Source organism: Adiantum capillus-veneris, chromosome 22, assembly GCF_014529385.1.
Source record: "Adiantum capillus-veneris isolate H3 chromosome 22, ASM1452938v2, whole genome shotgun sequence".
NCBI lineage: Eukaryota > Viridiplantae > Streptophyta > Polypodiopsida > Polypodiales > Pteridaceae > Adiantum > Adiantum capillus-veneris.
Window position 1 is genome coordinate 3,788,872 of NC_140952.1, and position 16,473 is coordinate 3,805,344.

Sequence of the window (16,473 nt, forward strand, 5' to 3'; positions counted from 1 at the left end):
TTGAGTTTACATTACAACCATCCCTATCCACTAAGTTTAAGGTAATGAAGATTGTCATTATCCATTGAAGTTCATGCCTGTCATAAGTACAAGAGTCATGAATGTGTGTTTGTTGTTATGTTTAAGCAAAGCTGCCAAGGTCAATAGGTCATACCGCATTTGTGCCTTTGTGTCCCTTGTTGGTTTACGTCACAAGGGGCGTCTCCACCATGGCAAATTTCTCATTACATTGTCATTGTTTTCTTATTTTTCACATGGTAATATACATGTTCCTTTCATGAAGATGTTTGTCATGCACTGTCTCAATGTTTACACATAGTTGCCAAGGTTACATGCACATAGGGCTACTCATGTTCAACTTAGGTTGTCCCTAGAATGTTTTGCGTATTTTCATGTGGCCATTGCGATGCATGTTTGGACACTCAAGATTGCACGTCAATGTTAACCAGAGTGGAGCTTGCCATAATGATCTGCACCTCAAGCCAACTCACCTTTGAGAAAACTTTCTTTGATCTGTCTCTCCACAATGCCAGCACCAACAAAAGGCACATTAGGGGAAATAACACATTTGCGATGAAGCAAAGACACAAATCCTGCCCCTCCTCCCTCTTGCAAGGCTAGCACCAAAAGAAGGCAAGGCTTAGCTTGTTTTCTTTGACGAGCAAAAGGCTTGCATAATGTTGCCACATTGTTTGCGGCTGGTCTTAATGTTGTATTTAGGGCGTAATTATTGGCTGTCCAGATTTGCAATTGCCACTACTTTTGACCTTGCATGTGGGGCTTTGGGTTGCTAGAAATAGACATTGAGAAAGACCCTAAACCCCACAATAAATGGAAAATGGAGCAGGTGAGATCAAGATGCATAGAATGCTAGTATATGTATGACAAAATCCAATGCACCGGCATAAGACAACCCTCGCCAAAGTATACAGTGAAAATTATAGATGTATGAGAATCCAAATACACACAAGTAAAATAGAATGCCATGCAAAAAAAGTGGAACTCATGCCACTTTCACCACGGGTAAGCATTACTAGGAGCATATACCCATTTCCAATGCACCAACATAACACAACCAAAAAATGTCCAGTCACAATTATGGTGCTCATTTTTTTCCTTTGGCGAACCTAAATAAAAACAAGGAAAGAAGATTTCCATGCAGACAAATTGAGCTAGTGCCAAGCCACCACTAGAAAGCATTGTCGAGGAGCCCTTGTGCAAGCATCCTTGCTATATAATATAATAGGTGGAGAAGCTACAAGCCCTACATCCACAAAGTGCTTATGGTACACCCCACAAATACACACACCCATAACAACGGAGTATGCGCATTCATTTCTGCACACGTCTCATGTCCAAATAACCATTGATACCAATACATTCCCTCATGATTCCCTCTACCTATCACAAGTTCTCTGATGCATATAATTCAAGGAATTTGCTTAGTTGCATGCATTACCCTAAACCTTAAGCCACCCAGAAAAGTTTGTATACAACAAGCACATCAAAAATTCCATTGACTCCAAGTGCAAAAAAACACTGCAAGCAATTTTCACGTGCACAAAATGAGTTTCCTTTGTGATTCAAGGACCATTTCAAGTGTTGAGCTGTTTGGAAAACAGATGGAGAAGGTTCTCTTCACTGTCTCAAGTTGACTATACATGCAATTGACAATCCTCCCCTCTTGAACATTGTCAACGAAGAGTGTAACATGTCGACGAAGAAGAGGAAATTCCGAACCAGTTGGCGCTTCCTTTCATGATAGGGGGAGCAATGCATGGCATGTGTGGCTCTCCATTAGATCCAATAGAAGATTCTTACTACATCAATGAGGACAAAATATCCGACTTCTCCTATTTTGAAAGCACACTCGGCTCCTTCTACGCTGATGCTTGTGCCTTAAAACACATGTAGTAGAAGCTCTAGCTAGAGGGATATAGACCATTTCAGGATCATCCCCCTATCCTTCATCAACACCAACTACTCGATGCACACCATGACCAAGCCGTGTCAAAGTAACATGAGCCTGGATGTGTCTAACTGAGCCCTTTGTTTGCATTTCATCTCATTCGGGACAATCAACCTAGAGATTCTATTTCTTGAGATGAGAAACTAACTTAGAGTTACAGGTTCCAGGCTTGATGTCACATTTGTGCATGTCCTCCTCTAGGGTTTGTAGAAGACCTCTCAAGTCATAGATGCAACCACTGATCTGTTTATCAATGCTCAATCTATCTCACCCAACCATCGTGGTTTGTGGTGCCTTTATAGACAGAGACCCTTGTTCCTCGGCTCCACCAATGCATTATACATCTATTGTAAGAGCATGCAAACTATCAAGGATTAGGAGAACAACTCGTAGGCGAGAAAAGTGCCTTTCAACAACTAGTTGGATCCCATGAAGGTGCTTGCACTCTGATCCCCACTCTAGACAATCACAGTAGTTGCATTGCATGCTCTCATGATACCATTGCAATGGAGAGGACATGCTAAGAATTTTAAAGCGGAAAGTGCTCTCATCTATCACTTCAAGCATGGAGGAGTCACTCTCAAATCTTTTGAGGATTGCTTCACCTACTGCCAATCAAGTGCCAATCTTGTGTGTTGCTTACTCTGACCAAACTGGCTAAAACAGACAGAATCCGTTGAAGTAAGAGCCAAAAGTCATAAGAACCTAAGAGCTAGATCCAGCACAATTGCAAATGCAATAAATCTCAATGTTGTGTGCTGGCTCTTACCAAGTTCTTGCTTTTTCTAGAAGAACTCTAGCAATGTTCCGTTGATGGCTATTCCATGTAGCGAATCTCCGACAAGCACATGCAAGAGAACCAAAATTTACATGTTTATCTTTGCATCGAGCAAAATATACTTGATATAGTACCATAATCTATCAACTAGGTTTGTAGTAACATTCCCATGTAGAAATAACGCATGAACCTCGGCCACCTTCTCCACCACATACATGTTGAACCACACCAACCATTTGCGACATAACGTTGTAAATTCTCCTGTGTTGAGTATGTATGCAACAAGTCAGTGCATCCCTTATCAAGCATCTCCTCTAGTGATGCATGCATTAGATTTGACAAGCGATTATACACATCATCCCGATTGTCTTTAGGGAACTGCATATACAAGTTGACCAATGTAGTAACAACTTGTTATTGCATGTCATGCCAAAAAAGAGAAACAATTGACCAACTAACGGATCACAAACCTGTGCAAGAGGTTCTCCACCCGTGCCTTCTTCACATGGAACCCTTAAAGCAACACATGGAATGCTACTTGTTGCCGTCCCCCTTCTTGATCTTGAATCCAACAATAAGGGTCTTCATGGACCAAGAATCGCTTGCAGCTCTTGTTGATTCTTGTGAATGACAATGGCAGCGGGCCAAACTGCACTTAGCCTTACAAACACCATCTTAAAGGTCAACTCCAAGGCCCATTTTCCTTGGCTAGTGCCCACATCACTTGTGCACATCATCAACCATATTGGAATCCCCACACCGTTTTGGTTGAGTAAGACAACGACATAGAAAGGCAACCCAAAAAATGTTTGGTTTGAATGTGCTGTCTATAGCCCATGCATTATGTCATGAGAAGCAAAGAGCCATTTTCGACATTCACTCATCTTGAATGATGAGGATGAAGGATCGTCTACTTTCATCAGATGCTTGTGTGTTGTACGGCTGCACAAAAGTACCTGATACAAGGCACGCTTCCATTGAGCAAGACAAATTGAAAATGAAGCAAGAAGATGAGCATCCAATGCGACCTTCTTTAGCTCTTGCAAGTGAACAGCTTTTGCAAGAATTGCAACCCAATCATGGTCTACAAAACCTCCTGAATTACACCAAATTAAAGCTTAACTAGTGATCATCCCTAGCCAAAGCCCGTACACAGTTGAACGTGCACTATCCATGAAACATTTTGATACACAAGTCCGTGGCCAATTGATGTACCTTGTACTTGTATTTGATGTGGCAGCATTTGAATCTCTTTTAAAATAAAAAATCAATAGATTGTGCAATCTAGCTCAGATACATTCTCTATGTGAAAAGCCTCCTTTGACTGCGAGATTTTTTCAACATGTCGGCATGTTCCAATTTGAACAAGTCATTCATGGAACATGGAACAATGGACAGATGCACTGGAAAGTGGTAGAGGTCAGCGCACGAACCAAGGAAGTGCCCCTCATGAGTGCCATGGACCATGATAATCACCTTGTCTCCATCATGAAAGTGTTGTACAACCACCTAGAATGGACACCCACATCTCTTAGACTTTTTTCGCCACCCTTTGTTTTCACCGTTATTCCTCCTTGCATTCCCACATCGATGACACATGTATTCTTGTAGCCACCTGCCCGCTCCGTGAGTCTTTGTTGACTGAACTAGCACCAACTTGTTTGATGCTTGAGCATCATGGCTGTAAGCTCTTGCTCCAATTGAGCCAAGCATGTGTCAATTGAAATGCTTGAAGAGGAGTTGAAGTTTTTTCTCTCGGGCCAAGAAGACATATCATGGTGAATAGCCTTCCCTTTCAGCATGCAACCACGATCAACAATCGAGTCTCTTATGTACTCAAGAGAGATGCCATACTTTCTTTGGTCCGTGCACCATTCTGCTTGGATTGCACTAATGGTGGCAGCCACTCCTAAATGTTTTCCATCCCTTGAAGGAGAATGGACTAGATGCACTATATGCCCCCAGCCTTCAATGTAAGGTATCTTGAAGTCAGATGATTTCAGGCACATGTAGCATTGCTATGAGCCTCCTTCTGTGGTTAGCCTCAAGTCTTCTCTAACCGTGCACTATTCTGCTTGGATTGCACTAATGGTGGCAGCCACTCCTAAATGTTTTCCATCCCTTGAAGGAGAATGGACTAGATGCACTATATGCCCCCAGCCTTCAATGTAAGGTATCTTCAAGTCAGATGATTTCAGGCACATGTAGCATTGCTATGAGCCTCCTTCTGTGGTTAGCCTCAAGTCTTCTCTAACCCTGCTCCATTTCTTTCGGTCCATCACTACTCGTGCATCATATGAATTAAGCACATCAAGTGACACCCTAATTGTGCCCTGCAAATCTGCTAGCATCAATGAGTACAACTTCTCATCGAATGAAAAAAGGTCTTTGAGATGTAGGCAAGCTACTGCCCTGGGTAACTGGGATCTTTCAAAGGGCTGGGAACTTCATTGACCTCAAACTTGGCACTTCTGACTTCGGAGAGGTCGTACATCTCAAGATGCTCACTCGAATCACCCTCGACAGATGTCTTGCAAGTGACATCTTCATGAAAATGATCATTGCGGTCCATCCACCCTCTCTGCAAAACCACAACATGGCTCTTTCTTTTGTAGCCATATCTCTCTCTCTCTCTCTCTCTCTCTCTCTCTCTCTCTCTCTCTCTCTCTCTCTCACACACACACACACACACACACACACACACACACACACACACACACACACACACACACACACATGTTACCGTATACATGTGGTAGTGATGTGTGTGAACACACTAGGACCGTCGGGGCATTTTTCCCCTCTTTAGGAGGTTTTTTCCCCGTGCATTGTATATACACCCATCACTCTAGGGCTATCTATCTTTTCATTGCACACTAAGTAATACACTCTCTGTTGTGTGCCTTGAGCTTCCTTCATCTTCTCCAAGCTGTGTGTGTTTTCCTGCAATCCTAATTCCAACAATTGGTATCAGAGCAGGTTGCATCCTCCCGGGCTTAGTGACCAGCAGCTCCAGCACACGCTTGCTCATTTTCTCCGATTTCAGTGACCTTCAACGAGCGTTCGTCGACAAAAATTTCAGATTTTTTATTTGGGCTCATTTCGGCCTCCGTTTCCACTATAGCCAGGTCTGCACATGCAATTTTGTCATTTTGTGCAAAATTTTTGTTAGTGCCAAATACTCCATAACCGGTCCCATACAGTCTAGCGCGGGTTGTGCTATATAGCACGTATTGGTCTCACTCAGTTTCTCCTATTTCGGGCAGTTTTTACATAAGGTGCAGGCATTTTCCATGGCTGACAACAACACAGATGTGTTCAAGATGTTTGCTGCTGCTGAGGACAGATTGGATGGGGACAATTACCCTAGGTGGGCTTACATGATGCAACATGTTCTTGTGTGAAAGGGCGTCTGGAATCTTGCGCAGGGCATTGATGTACCTCCTGGTTCTGAGGATGTAGGCGATGTTGAGGATGTGGCAGGTCTTGCTACAAGGATTGCTGCTATTAGAGTTGTTTCACCTACGGCAGAACAAGCTCGTTGGGATGTAAGGGATGCACATGCTCATGCATTGATTTTGTTGTTTGTGAAACGCACCATTACTCCTCACATCTGTTCAATGAAATCTGCAAAACAGGCTTGCGATATTCTGGCTAGTCTTTATGCAAGCTGCAATGAGGCAAAATTTGCATTACTGCATAAAGAGCTGGAGTCAAAGATTATGCATGAGGAAGATGATATGGACACTTTCCTTGCTGGTGTCAAGGATATCAATGAGCAACTTATTTATGTAGGTGAAGTCATTTCAGACAGTTCCCTCGTGCAGACTGTTCTTGATGCCTACCAGATTCTTACCAGACTTTTGCTAGTATTTGGAGACTTATGACCCAAGGAAATCTTGAAGTTGTCAAGTTTGATGCATTGTGCACATTGCTGTTGGCAAGAGTCACTTTCCAGAAAAAACAGGACTAGATAGCGTGCAGTTGAACAGGCTTTTATTGCTTCTCAAAGAAAGGGTGGTAACAACAATGCAGCCACTTCTTATGGTTCTCCTGCGAGTGGAAAATTACATGTTCCTAATGCTTCTGCTGGCAGCAATTCATCTGGAAATTCTGATGATAACGGCAAAAAGAAGATGCGTTGCCATTATTATAAAGCTAATGATAAATTATTAAGCAGTGTCCTAAGTTGAAGGCCAAAGAGGCTAAGAAGAAAGAGGGTGGTTCCACTGCAAATGTTGCTTCCACTACAAATGCTGCCATTGTTGAGTCTTCTATGAAAGGAGACTGTGATGCTGATGTTCATGCAGAATGGGCTTTTAGTGTAGAGTGCACTTACAATCTTGTTGTCCATGATGCATGCATGTCACTTGCTGCAGATTCTTATGTATGGTATTTTGACAATGGTGCTACAAAGCACATTACCTCACATCGTGAATTGTTCACCTCTCTCGAGTCTGTCCCTCATGGAAATTCAGTCACTTGTGCCAACAATGCCTCTTATCCGGTTCAGGGAGTTGGAAAGATTGTGCTTACTGCTGCAAATGGAAGTTCTTTCACACTTGTTGATGCAGTTTATGTACCTGGGATCAAGAAGAATCTTTTGTCTGTATCTGCACTTGCTAGACTTGGAGTTGTAGTCAAATTTGTGGATGACATATGTACAGTTCACGATCTCAGTTTTGGTGATGAAATTGTTGCATCTAGCCTTCTGTGCCATGGGCTGTATAAGCTCACTTTGTATGACAAGTGTGGACAAAATCTTGCAAATGCAGTTTCAGATTTAAGGGCTATTTCAGATGCAAAACTTTGGCACGCACGTTTTGGTCATCTGAATTTTACCAGTTTGCTACGTTTGCAGAAATTTGATACGGTTGCTTCTTTGCCACCTTTTGAAGCACCTATCAAACATGTTTGTGAAGGTTGTATTTTGGGTAAGATGCAGCGTTCAAAGTTTCCAAAGGAGGCTGGTTCAGTTAGGGCCACATGCAGGTTGCAGGTTGTACATAGTGATGTTTGTGGGTCCATGCAAACTCCGTCCTTGGGCAATTACCTTTACTTTGTGACTTTCATTGATGATTACTCCAGGCATGCATGGGTATTTCCACTTAAAGCGAAGTCTAAAGTTTTTATGTGCTTCAAACAATTTCTGACTATGGCTGAAAATGTCTCAAAATGTACTATGGGCACCCTCCATTCCGATCGAGGGGGGGAGTATATGTCTCATGAATTTAATGCATTTCTAACTAGTCGTGGGATAAAACACCAACGAACAATGCCTCATACGCCTCAGCAAAATGGTGTTGCTAAGAGGAAAAACAGGTCACTTATGGAAATGGCACGATGTATGGTCAAAAGTCAAGCTTTGCCGCATTCTTTTTGGCTTGAGGCCTTTATGTGTGCCACTTATGTACTTAACAAGTGTCCTACGAAAGCTTTGCAGTCTATTACTCCATATGAAGCATGGCATGATAGAAAGCCTTCTATTGAGCACATGCGTGTTTTTGGCTGTTTGGCATATGCTTTGGTGCCACAAACACAACGCAGAAAATTGGATGATAAGGCTGTCAAATGTATTTTTGTTGGTTATAGTACTGAAAGCAAAGGTTACAGGTTGTATCATCCACAAACAAAGCGTATTCTAGTTTCACGGGATGTAGTGTTTGTGGGAGATTCTGTTCAGCCCTTGCTGTCATGTACTAGAGACAGTAATGTAAGCTCACAGGAGATTTATGACACTTTGTTGACTCTTTCCAGTGGTGGAAGTTCGAATGTAAATTCCAATGAGACAAATGTACAGCCTATGGGCGTTTCCAAAAATGTTACAGATCAGCCTATTACTGATGCAGATGTACATGATGTACTTGATGAGGAAAGGGCTGAAAATGAGTAGGCTAGTGGTATGCCAAAATGGCTGGTGCATACATTGCGCGACAGTAAATTGGATGCACCTTTGTCTAGTCGTACTCGTTCAGGCCCTGGCCATGCATCTTATGCATTAGATTGTTATGCTTTGGCTGTGTCTAGATTACATGATGTTGAGGAACCTCTCTCTTTTGATGAAGCACATAATTCAAAAAATTGGATGGCTGCCATGCAATTAGAATATGATGCACTTATAGAGAATAACACATGGACTTTATGTGATTTTCCCCCTGGCAAAAAGGCCATTGGTTCGAAGTGGGTTTACAAGTTGAAACGCAAGCCGGATGGCGAGATTGATCGCCATAAGGCTCGACTCGTTGCAAAGGTTTATGCACATAAAAAAGGCATAGATTATAAAGATACCTTTTTTCCACTTGTCGTATGACTACTGTGTGTCTTCTATGTGCATTGGTAGCTCATTTTGGTTGGGATGTACATCAATCACACATTGTTAATGCTTTCTTGAATGGTGACATATTTGAGGAAGTTTATGTAACGCAGCCTCACAGTTTTGTCAAGAAAGGACAAGAGGACAAAGTGTGCAGATGTAAGAAGGCTTTGTATGGGTTGAAGCAATCTCCTTGTGCTTGGTATGAGAAAGCTGACACTCATTTGGTCAAACAAGGCTTTCGTAAACAGTCCAACAAAAAGCACATTGTATGTAAAGCGTGAGGGTGATGTACTTCTCATTGTGGTTCTTTATGTAGATGATTTGTTGATCACTGGACCAAATGAGAGACATATTGCTGAATTTAAGGCTGATTTGAATGCTACTTTCAAGATGAAGGCACTTTAAGCAGTGTGATGGTGGTATTGCCTTGTGTCAAAAAAGTTACATAGAGACATTGCTATGTAATTTTGGACTTGAGGATTGCAAACCTATTGCCACTCCCATGCAAACAGGTTTGAAATTGAGGCTTCATGATGCTGGTGATCCTGCAGATGTCACTCTTTACCAAACTGCTATTGGATGCCTCATTTATTTATGCAACACCTCACAGGTCATCAGATTTATGCATAGCCCAGTGTTTAAGCATTGGCAGGCTGTCAACAGGATTTTGTACTACCTTAGTGGCACTTTACATCTTGGCTTGTTTTATCCCAAGGGGGATCATTGCCGCCAAACTTACATGCTTTGTCGAACTCAGATTGGGTTGGTTGGTTTGACAAGCGAGTGTCCACAAGTGGTTTTTGTTTCATGGTTGGCAGTTCATGTATATCATGGTTGAGCAAGAAGCAACTACTGTGGCCACTTCTAATTGTGAGGCTGAGTACAGGCAGTCTTCACATAGCTACGGTTGAGTGTGTATGGCTCAAACGCCTTATGGCTGATTTGGGTGCTAGACATGACACTAGCAACACTATCTACACTGACAATCAAAGCGCATTGGCAATTGCGAGGAACCCAGTTTTTCATGCTCGCACAAAGAACATTGAGGTGCATTACCACTATGTCATGGAGAGGCTCTCAGCAGGAGAGATCAGCTTGGCTTATGTGCCAACACATGACTACCTTGCAGATCTTTTCACAAAGGCATTGTCTCGTGAGAAGCTCGAAGCTTTCCGGAAAGCTTTGGGCTTACTCCCCTTTGTGGATTGATTATGTCTTCAAGGCATGGCACTTCCCTTTATTCACGTGCCAACTCTTGTTCACCGCATCACTCCAGGGGGGATTTGTTACCATATACATGTGGTAGTGCTGTGTGTGAACACACTAGGACTGTCGGGGCATTTTTTCCCTCTTTAGGAGGTTTTTCCCCCCTGTGCATTGTATATACGTCCATCACTCTAGGGCTCTCTATCTTTTCATTGCACACTAAGTAATACACTCTCTGTTGTGTGCCTTTAGCTTCCTTCGTCTTCTCCAAGCTGTGTGTGTTTTCTTGCAGCCCTAATTCCAACACACACACACACACACACACGCACACACACACAAGCTTCGTGCCCTTCTAGTCCCCCAAAATTTTACATGACAACTTCTTAGGCTGCGCTTTTTGCATCACGGGTGGATATGTGAGTATGGCTTGGATTTTTTCATGCAAGCTATCCATCGACACTCTGCACTCGTGAACATTATATGAAGGACCATTCTTATGATAGTATTCCAAGAATTTTTGACAGGGCGCTCTTACCTCTACTAGGTCCATATCTCTCCAAGGATGTTCCAAACTCATAAAACAAGACCATTGCCTCTACAAGGTGCTCCTCAAGCACTATCCCAAAATCGTGCATACTTTGTGGAGAATGCAAGTGTCCATTATTGCTTCTAGAGCATGCATCATCTTGAAGCAAATAGGTCGACTGCAAACACACACAAAAAGAAATAGCAAAGAGAGCTTACGAACACCCGATGTACCTTGTTCCTTCAATCCATTGATGGGATCTTTACATAGTTGCCCTTTGTTGCCCCTTGCTTGAGAAGCCTTATTCCATGGACATCCTACTCTCCCTGAGGCTCAAGTTCCCCAACATCCCCACTCGCTCGTCGTCCATGCTGGTTCACCCTGTCTCAACCCACCCCCGTCCCATTACCTGCCAATTCAAATTTCACCTTCGAGCCAACTGTAGACGCTTTAGAATTCCTTGCCACTCTCAAGCTCCAACTCAACAAGTGTGATCGTACTGCCCCCACCCGAGAGCCCCACGTAAGTGCCGTTCCTTTTTTACTTTCTTGGTCCTTGTTTAATTTTTTTTGGTTTACATGGACGACGGAGATTGCCCCTGAAAGCGAGCCCAACTTGCCCTCCCACCTCACTGAGTCCCACGAGGTATTTAATGAAGTTAGAGAGATGGGATCAACTACTGTAATTTGAGTGGGGGAATCTCGAGGCAGTTGGACGGTAAAAAAAAGTATTGCGGTCAATGCTTGCGAGGTGACTCGAACCCACCACCTGCCCAATGATAGGGTGCTGCCCTCACCACGTGGCCACATAGCTTTTGATGGCACCTAAGGCAAAACACAACCTTATATTGTGAACGCAAACGAAAAAAAAACCTCGGCCAAAAAAAAACTTCGGACAATATCTGACGGTGCATGTTGTTTTTGATTTTTGAGCCTCGCTTGCGCGCCGTGGATCCCATGGCTTGGGATTTAGTGCTGAGGGCTCCCTTGATTCCAAGGCCCCGTGTCGAATAATGTGAGGGCAAAGCCAACCCTCAGAAAGCCAACCCAACCTTCAACAGGAAGTTTGGTAGCATAACCCCGCGTGTCTTCTTGATTTCAAAAAATGTACTGAAAATACCAGTCCCAGCTTGGTCCTCACGCGACGGGTTGGTCTCTCCCGCTCGCTTGCTCTCTCTCTCTCTCTCTCTCTCTCTCTCTCTCTCTCTCTCACACACACACACACACACACGGGGATTTTCTAGCTTCCTTCAACAACCAACATCGACAGGCCATCCGGTATCCACAGTTTATCGCTCAGGATTTTGCTCTCTCTACCACACAACCATGGTAGCTAATTCTGATTCTTTTGACGTCTTTCTATGACACGCATCAGACTAGCGTATCTAGAATCCTGTTTTACGCTTTAGGCGATCATGCTTTTTACGAATATTGTGCTCTTCATGCAGTGCCTTTAACTTATTCTGCGTATTTTCTTCATTGTTAAGCACCTTGAGAGCAGTTGTGGTCTAGTTGTTTGACTACTGGGTTCCGAGTGGGCATGCACGTGCTCAATTGTTATCGGGCTCATTCAGTTCAAGTGAACAAACATGTTTTGGAACGAGCAATGGCTCGTGTTTGTGCATGGCAGCGTCTACGATGTACAAAATATTTCTAAGCGTGGGTTTAGGTTTACTGGCAACGTGCTGTTGCAGCTAAGTTGTTGATAGACGATGCTTTTAATTGCTTTTGAGCTCAAAGCTCCTATGACCAGAGTGCTAGGTGTAACTTAGATTGGGGTGATTCAGTTATAAACTCCTTTTCTGCTGCACCTTTGACATAGTGTCAGAGCCAAGGCCTTCTCTGGAGTTAGAGTGGTAAGCTCTTTGAGTTTGTGGTGCTAAATTTTCGCAAGGGACTGATTTGGAGCTGTTTTGGGCTGATTTAAAGAACCCTCTTCATCCCAACCCCTCCTAGCCTCATCACATGCCCGAGTTTTCCTCAACAATGGATTGGGGTGATGATTTTGATTTGAACTCGGTCCTGACGAGATGAGGCTACCAATGATGGAACAACAAGCTTGGAGGAGTGCGGAGATTGGTACCGGTTCTAGTCTGGCGTAGGTGATCAACCAATCGATATCCCTACCCTTTCCACCTTTCCCACTGGTTGGCAATTGAATGACGACAACTATGCCATTTGGAGAGCAACTATGACGACGGTGTTCGACTCATATGAACTTCGTGGCTTGTCAATAGCAACTTTTAGAAGACAAATATTTTTGTAGAAGCAAAGCTTTGGGAGCGTGTCAATGCTTGGATTCGATTGTTTATTATCTTGAACAATACACCATCTGCCATCAATCACATTGGATTGATAAAGAACGCAAAGATAAAACTTGATGACGTGGCATTGCAATTGGACATTTAAAAGGGACTCCGGACATAAAAACTGAAGGCGTGGCCAAAATTAAGCAAATTGATGATGTGGAAGACCCTCTTGAAAAATCCGCCGCTATTTGCGCCGCAATTTACAGGCTGTTGATGTGGCATCTGTACAAGTAGATTTTTGGCTAGGTTTGGTACAACTTTTTAACTTTTGGTCCATGTATTTAGCATGATTGGGGCACCCAGCTCCTAAGTGCCCAAGGGGTGGATCTAGAAGATTAGCTTGGAAGTGATTGCAAAACACGCATCTTGGCAATTGTACTTTGTGGTCATCAATCAATCAAGAAATACCGAAAGGGGTGTCAAAGTTGCAACGGAAAAGGGTGAATCAACAAGGATAGGCAATCAAGGGGGGTTGTGGAAGACTTGGGAGCGGAAGCCCCCTCTCAAGGAATACGCTCGTTGAAGACCACCACATCACAACTCATTACAATGTCCACCAGATCATAAAGTCGATATCGCTAGGATAGACTATTGTAGCCGACAAAGAACATTCTGTTGGACTTGGGGGTCAAACTCTTCCCCCTTTGCATCTTCGGTATACGGACGTATGCATTGCTCCCAAATATCGGAAAATGAGAGACATCGGGCTTTCTATCAAAGTAAGCCTCAAATCAAGTCTTCCTTGAATGAAGACATAGAGACCAAGTGATAGTGTGAATTTCCATTGCAATTGCCTTCGCCATGATGACTTGCGATGCTCGAGCATAGTCCGTGCCATCTCTACCACAGTCCTATTCTTCCACCCCACACAACTCCATTCTTTGAGAGCGATCAGGTCTTTGCAAGCTCTTGCTTGATGCCACGGTCTGCACAAAATTGTGTAAAAGCTTTGGAGGTAAATGCCCCACCTTTGTCCGATCAAAATGTCTCTTTGTTGCTTTTCTTCTCCACGAGCCGATTTTTGAAAAGACCAAAGCCTCTATGACTTGTGCTATGGAAAGTATACTCAAGTAAAGTGGCTGAAATCATCCACCAGCAACATGAAGTAAAGAGCTATGCTTAGAGATGGAGTGTGCATAGGTCCACAAAGGTTGATGTGAACCAACTCCAAAACCGCAGTAGCTCGATATGTAGAGTGCTATGAATAGCCTCTCTATGTTGCTTCCCATGAATGCAAGTCATGCATTTCCCATGCTTACTCCCAACACTTCAATCATTTGTTCACAAAAAGCATGACGGAGCATCAATGCTCAAATGACCAAACCGATCATGCCATAAATCACCTGTGGGAGCATGGAGCCTGTAGAGACTGTGCTCCACCATGCCCCCACTAACCTCCTTGTCAGAGTCTCGATCCCGAATGGACATTGTAGCCTCTGAAAATCGCATCCATGCCTAACTTGCACACCTCATGCACATGCATAAGATGGAAACCCAGCTTTGAAGCATAAAGAACCTTGGAGGTATGCATACCCCCTCTGCCATCTGGAGTCAACTCCATGGTACCCTCGTTGTGAACAAGAATTTTCAATTTGTTGCTTATGAAAATGGAACCACAGTGTTGCCACATGTTGGATTGGAACCACAATGTTGCCACATGTTGGATAATTGATCCTTCAGAGGTGTCACGTATAGTAAATCACCACGATCAAGAATCCAATTCCGGCCATTTTGGACCACAAGAGCCGTCTCAACCTTTGATGTTCTAGGAGAATCTTCTAAAGGTAGTGTCACAAATTGATGATGTGGCAGACTTGAAGTACTATGGTCTTGTTGCGCTGCTTCCGATATCTCTTGGGTTTTCTCTTGAATTTGCTGTTTGGTCACAACATCGTGTAACTGCTCTTCTAGGTTGGAATCTGGATATCCGGGCTTCTTTGGTGATTAACTCCGACTTCAAGCTGGTTACCTCCTACTGTAGCCTCTTCAACTCGCTCATGATGAAGGTTTCCCATGGCAACTGTGGTTTGAGAGGGGGTGGAATGGGTGGGATACTTGAGGCCACGGTTGCCGCAAAAGTCTTCTTGGGTGGGCCCATGTTGGTGTGAGTTGGGGGGTGCTGTGTATGTCCACCCCACAAGGGTCCCCACTCCCCACTAGGGGAGGCAAAAGAAAAGACCCCCCCCTCTGCTTCTTCCTCTTCTGTAGCGGTGGGACGAGAAGCTTGCTGGCGGGAGTGGCGGACTGAGGCCTGAGTAGGCTGCGCATTGGCAAGGAGGAGCTGAGAGAGAGAGAGAGAGAGAGAGAGAGAGAGAGAGAGAGAGAGAGAGAGAGAGAGAGAGAGAGAGAGAGAGAGAGAGAGAGAGAGTATTGTTCTCGGAGGTGTCTCCTCTCTTATAAAGGAGAGGGAGAATGGTTGATAGAATTACTAGGGGACCCGAGGGTCTACAAGATTGGTTGATACATGGTGTGTTCACGACTGCCTTCTCACGATCGAGCAAAGTGGTTCAGAGAGCTTCTTCCGAAGATGGCGGCACATAGCCTGTGCCATACTCTCCTATCCGCTGCACCATAGCTTTCCAATACTCCGACCTATTTTGATCACACATGGAAGAGGTTAGTATCATAGTGGCAGAAACAAAGAGAACGGAAGAAACGAGTGGGAAGAGCGATAAAGCTTACCTAGCCGCGACAAATGGGATACGGTCATGATAAAAGAAGCGGGCAACGGTGGCATCCACCTCTTCCTTCTTCTTTGGGTCCCAAGAGGTAGCAAGGGTCATTTGGCGACGAATCAGGCCGGATGAAGGTCTACCTGGTAGAGTCGAAGAAGGGAAAATGAGGGTCTTTGGGTTGACCGCTTTGCGTGCGGGCTTGGGTTTAATGTTGAATTGCTGATCCTTTTCCGCAAGCTCCTTCCTCTTCTCGGCGCTTACGTTTGGTGCAAAATCTCACCTCACCTCATGTCCCGACACTCGAAGAAAGTGCCCTCACCTTGTCGTGGCCCCCTTTCCGATGGTAAGAGCATAGCTTGCATGCCCATGCTCGAGCACCTCCTGCCGTCGACAAGATGACCTCCGAAGTCACTTCATCCCACCATGACCATTCCTTCGGCTTTTGAGGGTTGCTCGCATGGATGGAGGGGGTTGTACGAGAAGAAGAAGCCATGGATGATGAGAGAGAGAGAGAGAGAGAGCTTCAGCGGCGAGCCTTTTAGCAATGAAAGCTTCTTGAACTTTCAATGGCGAATGCACATCATGTAGGCTTGAGCCTTGAGAGCTCGAGAGAGAGAGAGGTAGGAAGAGTCAAGACTCAAGAGGGAGAGAGAGAGAGAGCTTGATAGGGTGGAGGCTGAAAGTTTAGAACAATG

The 16,473-nt window shown here is 44.1% G+C and overlaps 1 protein-coding gene across 2 annotated transcripts in view; it reads left to right on the plus strand.

Moving 5' to 3' along the window:
* The first annotated feature begins 11,809 nt into the window (after nt 1–11,809).
* The window catches only part of LOC147428858 (uncharacterized), a 49,782-nt gene continuing 45,118 nt past the window's right edge, over nt 11,810–16,473 (plus strand). Inside the window, exon 1 of one of the 2 annotated variants that reach the window (XM_086495226.1) lies at nt 11,810–11,942. Coding sequence is in view for 1 of the 2 variants with exons in the window: in XM_086495225.1 (XP_086351351.1) it covers nt 12,121–12,123 (3 nt within the window). In the remaining variant the exon portion in view is untranslated. The other variant, XM_086495225.1, reaches the window with a different exon arrangement.